We start from the raw sequence: 6,286 nt of genomic DNA on the forward strand, positions 1-6,286 counted from the left end.
ATTCTTTCTATATTTTTTCCTAGTACATATTTTGAAATACGAGAATTCCGATAAGGAAAGTACGCAAACAGTTCTACGATTTTGTCTTTATCCGTCAACAATCGAAGCTGTAAGAAAAGAGAAAAATCTATTTTACTATCGAAATTTCTCGAGGTAATTTTGAATTTAGAATTATGCATTCATTCCTTCTTTATAAATGTTATACGAAATAAACAAATTCTAACTGTTGATGTTTATATCTTCTAATATCAAACACTATTTATATTTCGTATACAAAGATAAGTTTGTGCAATGACTTCGTCTGGAATGGATAACGATATCACTTACGTCGTCATTATTATCGCCCGTTTCTATATTAATCGATGCGGGACAGAGGCGGAATTAAAGGAGAGAAAATTTCGAATTTGGACCCGCAACGGCCGAAGTTGCCGAATCCCCGTTTCCAGGTAAATATTAAATTCTAGCAGAACGTTTTTACAACTTCGATAATGTAAATTAAACCTTTTTCAGCTTGTAAATTCTTATTCGTTTCGATTATTAAAATTAAAGTTTAAACCATTTCAAACGTTTAAATAAATTTTCAAGAGTTGTTTAAAGAATTTTATGTATTTTGTTAAGTAACTTGTATACAGAATCCACGGAATTAATGGTAAAAAGCGCATTTGAGTAGCGACGGAATCGCCTTCTTTTGCAATACTTTAACTTATAAATGTCTATCTTTACGTCAGCCATTTTGATTAAAGTAGAAATAGAAACCAATATTCAAATGTGTTTATAAATGAATTTTTATTTATAACGTAGTTTATTGATTATTGTTCTCTTCGCGAGAATAAATTATGTTTTTAAGTAATAAATACTGATATAACTTGAATTATATAAGAGACGTTATTATATAATTGACTTACGTAACTGCTGATAAACGTTTCGACGTCCAATTCTCCAATAATCGCGACGGATTAAACCTTTACTCGTTCTCGAATGAAGTTTACAAGTTCGGGTGGAAAAGTTTTTTTAATCCATTATATAAAATGCATTTAATTCCTGCGCTTTTTGTGGAAATTTTCTCAAGTTTTGCAGAAAGGATTGTTTACTAGGGGGTCGACGCTATTAAATTTTAATAGTTAATGGTCGAAGGGGCGAGAAAGTAAAGGGGATCGTGTCGTATCTCGCGTAGCGTCGGATTTAATGACGAGTTTGCTGGTTATTCGCATTTACATCTTTTTTTATAAGACCCATCCCTCTCCTCAAAATTAAGCGTTTTGACATTTTATAATAGTTGAAAATATAAAGTTTATTAAAAATAAAATATGAAAACAGATGGTTCCACAGAACGTTACCGCGAAAGTTAAGCGACTCGTTGTTGCATTTTTTGTTCCGTTACTCGGCGCTGAAAGATTAATATTTAGGAATAGAGAAGTTTCGACATATAATCGTACATTCGTTTATTTTAAGTCGATTTTAACGCTATTTCGAGTAAGGTTTGTAACGGAGGAAAAATGATAATTACCGTCAAAATCCCGGGAAGTTTTACACGTGATTCGTCTCTGGTTTATCGAGCTCCCCCCCCTTACTTTCTGATGGCGTCATCGAATCCGTTATCGTTAAAATTAGGAAGGCTCTCAGAACACTGAAGAATATAATTAATTGTTTCCCATTTCATACATTTTAGTAAAGAAACTCTTCAATTTTCTCCTATTAATTTAGTGTTTTTAAAAGAATTTTTGATGCGTGAAAAAATTATAAATTTTTAATAACTTTTCATGAACAAAAATTACTTTTACAGTTTCTTTATGACTCTGCATTGGAAAGTATTTTTCTATTCAAAACGTAAAATCGCTTTTCGTACAGATACGAATTCCTAATGACAAGTTATTGTTGTATATTTTATCGTTTTTTATTGCGAGTAATAATAGGCCACCCGTCGTGTCCGTCGTGTTCGGCCCGAACCACAATTAATTCCTCGACACAATGAAGAACTTCGCCGGACGGATCAATCGCCAGAAACTCCCGACCCGGTTCCAAACCGGAATACCTGTCGAGGTGTTCAATCGCACCTTTATAGCTTTTGCTTTCTAGTGTCGGTTTATAATATTTTTTATTGAATATTCTGTCGAATCTTTTTTACTCGTTTACCCGATAAGAATAATTTATTATTCCAGATAGTATGGAAGGAACGGCCGAAGAGTACGAAAAATCCTGCCCCGAATTACTCTCTCGCTACGCAGATTCTTCTGTAGATTTACATTTTCCGGCCATGAAATGGTCCGAGGAGAATGTCATTTTGGATATAGGATGCGGTCCGGGAAGGACCACCAGAAATATTCTCTTACCAAAATGTCCAAAACTAAAGAAAATCGTGGCCGTAGACATAAATCCCGGTTACATCGAGTATGCCAGGAAGACATATTTCCACGAAAAAATAGAATTTAGGATGCAAAACGTCTTCGAAAGGTAACGAAAGCGCCTCACTCGTCTCTTGCCTGTTAGCAAAGTTTTACTTTGAACATAAATAAATTATAGAAATATCATTACAAAACTGATTCCGTATTCAACCAATGTAATTAACACAAAAAATTCCAAATTCTCGAGTAAGTTATTAAACAAATAATTCGGAACATCTGCCGCCTCGACAGAAAATACCCCGGACACTACTAAAAATAAAATCTTTCTATTTCGTCCGAAAGTTAAATCGGTCGAAGAGGTCCTGTTAATAGATTATAGTCGGAGTAGACTAATATTAATTAAACTCAAATAGATTTCGTGATTTATAATTTCTAGATTGGAATCGACAGAAATCGAAAAATACGATAAAGTCGTGTCTTTCTACGCCTTCCACTTTATAAATGATCTGAAAAATTTATTTTCTACCATTTCTTCTCTTCTGAAGCCCGGAGGATCTTTTTTCTTCATTCTCATTACAAAACAACCTCCGTATTCCATCAGACGCCAGCTGAGTACCGACGAAGAATGGACCAAGTACATAAAGGTAGCCCGTTAATATACTTTCTACAAAATTAATGTCGAGTAGAATTAAAAATTACAATTGGTTTCAGACCCGAGATATGCTCGACACAATTCCACCGACTGACGATTGGAATGACGTCGAATCGGAATTTAAGAATTACGTTTTCCAGTTTGACTTGAGAGTGACCAAAAGTAAATGCGATGTTTTAGACGTGCCATTTTCTGATAAAAAGAAATTTTTGGGTACGTTTTTGATCCCGTTTTAAATATTTTTTCAATTTATGTTTAATTAATACGCTATTACAGCGTTACCTTTTACAGTTATTAACATAAAATAGATTAAAAATATTTTCGTGATTAACGCTATCCTAATGACATACTAACGTCGAGCCATTCGGTGACCTTGTGAGCGGATCTCACCGATCCGTGCCGATAATAGGTAATACCATTTTGATCCCCGGCTTCTCACAATGAAGAATATGTGCAATTCTTACCGTCAGACAGCGTGCTCTTCTCGAATAACAATGCTAGACCTCAAACTAATGATGCGATGAGCAACAAGATCGAGAACTTCAAACGGGAAATTCTACAGAACCCACCCTATAATCCGACTTTCACAGTATTGTTTTCGTGTGTTGAATGAATTGAAGAAACACACGAAGGGTTGCAGTTTGCCAAGGATGCGGAAGGGCAGACGGTAATAGACTTTTTGAAGCAGGAACCGCGGGACTTATACTAGCCCGGTTCGTTAACCAACGGGATAAATGCTTTAATGAAGGCCCTTACCATTTTTCATTGTCGGCAAGAGTTTGCGAACAAATCGCGTCGGCTCACTATTCTGTTTTCAGACAGTTCTATTTTGGGTACTGCAATTGAGGAAGACGGGACGGAGTAGTTACTTATTTAATGTACAGTTTAAGGCTTTTCTTTTTTTGCCAACGAATGTACAGTACAAAAAGCGAGTAATATTTATTGGTGTATGATCTATTCTTATAGTTTATCTGAAAGTATATCATTAGTTTTAGCATAGTGAACATAGTGAATGGTTTTATATAATATTTCTGTATTTTGTAATCAGTTGTATTTTTATACAAGCCCGAGAAATCCAATGTTTGTGATTCGATAATATCTCAATAAATAATCTATATTTATAACGTTGCATCTGGATGTTATATGTTATATTCTTTCGAGTATGACGTGATATTTCTCCCTGCTTCGTCCGCGTGTGTTATATTTTTTACTATGTATTTTCTATAATTTTTTCTGTTTATAATCTTCTCTCGATCGATAATCTTACATTAAGGATTTATCTCCTCTCTCTCTATGAAAAGGTCAAAGGATTTAGAATTGTCGTATTCTCATTTTCATTATTTTCAATTTTGCCTATCGTTATTCTAATTTTACGTTTCATACTTATTTTTTATTTGAAAATCATCTTTAATACCCGCTTCATTAAACAGAGATTTTATATATCAAATTACTTTTTAATTACTCCAGTAGTGACTCTCAAAACGTAATACTATGGAAACCGTGTTACACTGTAATTCGAACGTTTCCATACTTTGGCAAAGAGCTCGTTTTAATACAGTCATTTACAAGTCACAGAATGTAGGTTGACACGTTTTTTTCAGGAAAAAAAAGATTTGACTACCAGAGATCAAACATTTTATTGCATTGTATAGAGCATTGTTTATATTAACTCAAATACCATTTACTTTTGATTCAGCTGCTCATAAAAAAAATTTTATTCCGTTTTGCAAATCGGTAAAATTGCTTACGAGTGAAAGGGAAATTGAGTGCAATCTGTAGTTCCAAACTAATCAGCTCCTATGGCTTCTGTTTCCAACATCTATCCATTTATTTGTTCGTTATTACTGAAAAACTCTTTCTACGTAGGTATTAGAGCCTGGAATACTTAGTAAAAACCGTATAACTTTATTTATGTTTGAACACTTTTCTTAGAAACTGTAGGAAAAAATACAGTCGCTTATCGACATCACTGATTTGATAACTTAAACACTAATAAAACACTTCTACATTCACAAAATTACTCATAGAGCTCATCGAGATTAATTCAATTCGGGATATATCAACGGCATTTTCAAAGCTCTAGTGAATTACATTCTAGTGAATTACAATGCAATTAGAATATTCCGAGTGTTTTAAATATAACTTTGAAATGTGTACGAAATGTACGAAAAATACATAAAGGTTAAGGAAAAAACGTAAGACCTGGCAACCTTACAGAATGTAACACGTAAAAGTGCCTCTTAATGAATGCATTTCCCTTTCTTTCGTATCACGAGTATTAGTATAAGTGTCTCTTCGAGTGTTCTACGTATACTATGGGATTTTGTATTACGTAAACAATAAAAACAGTGATTTCGTGATTCGGCATTTTCCCCATACATATTATACAACGTTATTACATAAATAAAATATACTAAGTTATCTGGAAAGATATTTTTCAAAATACGCATCGAAGCGCTTTTAAGAAACGGAAGAACAAATGAGAAACGAAAGCGAAATTTAAAATATTTCAGTAAACTATTGTTAAAAAGAAATAAATTTCAAAATAATATTCGAACATAATTATTTAATATTTATCTCAATAATGATTAAGTGTAAACGGAAAATCAAATATATTTTTCCTGGCCTTAATTTCTTTTTGTTCTAGATTTACTACTTGCCGTATCACCTAAAGTGATGTGGGAGAAGATGGAACCGGATGTAAAACAACGCCTTTGGGAGCGGGCAGAACCAATTATTCTCAAATATGCCACGCAGCAGAAAAATGGTGAAATTTCGGTCCCTTGCGAATTTTTGCAGGTTTCGGGAATCAAGAAAATAGAATAAAACTGACAATATAACCTTCAATGTACTGTACACTCCGTAATACTGTATAAGCGCAGTTTATTTGATATAAAGCTTTGTTTTTCGTTAGTTTGGATTGTCGTAACGCAGAAAAATAGACAAGCAACAGTTTCGTATTCGGTCGGTCTAGGGTAGCGGTTAGGGATTGCAATTGCTGGATCCTTCATCCAGCAATCCAGCCGGATCCAGCGCATTCTTCAGCCTGCTGGATCCAGCGCTGCGGATCCGCAAATACTCAATTAACTTTCTAAATAATGGAGCAAAAGTCTACGTTGTCGGGGTTGCCGCTTTTCTACGTGCGCTATCGCTCGGCGGCGAGAATGACGTTGCCGTTCAGTGCGGCACGTGCTATACCCCCTCTCTACACTGCACCGCCCGCCCTTTTGCCTCTGCTGATCTAACGGCCAGTTGACTTTCCGCTCTCGCTAAATAAAGTATCTTCGCGCTA

General features: G+C 34.6%; 1 protein-coding gene across 1 annotated transcript; it reads left to right on the plus strand.

The window, feature by feature from the left end:
* Positions 1–368: 368 nt before the first annotated feature.
* Positions 369–5,840, plus strand: LOC136990738 (malonyl-[acyl-carrier protein] O-methyltransferase-like). The gene is made up of 5 exons (XM_067289166.1): positions 369–446; positions 2,160–2,451; positions 2,779–2,986; positions 3,054–3,207; positions 5,642–5,840. Exons 2-5 carry the CDS (start codon positions 2,165–2,167, stop codon positions 5,818–5,820), a joined length of 828 nt encoding a protein of 275 aa, XP_067145267.1. The 5' UTR covers positions 369–446; positions 2,160–2,164; the 3' UTR covers positions 5,821–5,840.
* The last annotated feature ends 446 nt before the right edge of the window (positions 5,841–6,286 follow it).

The sequence above is a fragment of the Centruroides vittatus genome, unplaced genomic scaffold (assembly GCF_030686945.1).
Source record: "Centruroides vittatus isolate TY-2023 unplaced genomic scaffold, ASM3068694v2 contig_134, whole genome shotgun sequence".
Lineage (NCBI taxonomy): Eukaryota > Metazoa > Arthropoda > Arachnida > Scorpiones > Buthidae > Centruroides > Centruroides vittatus.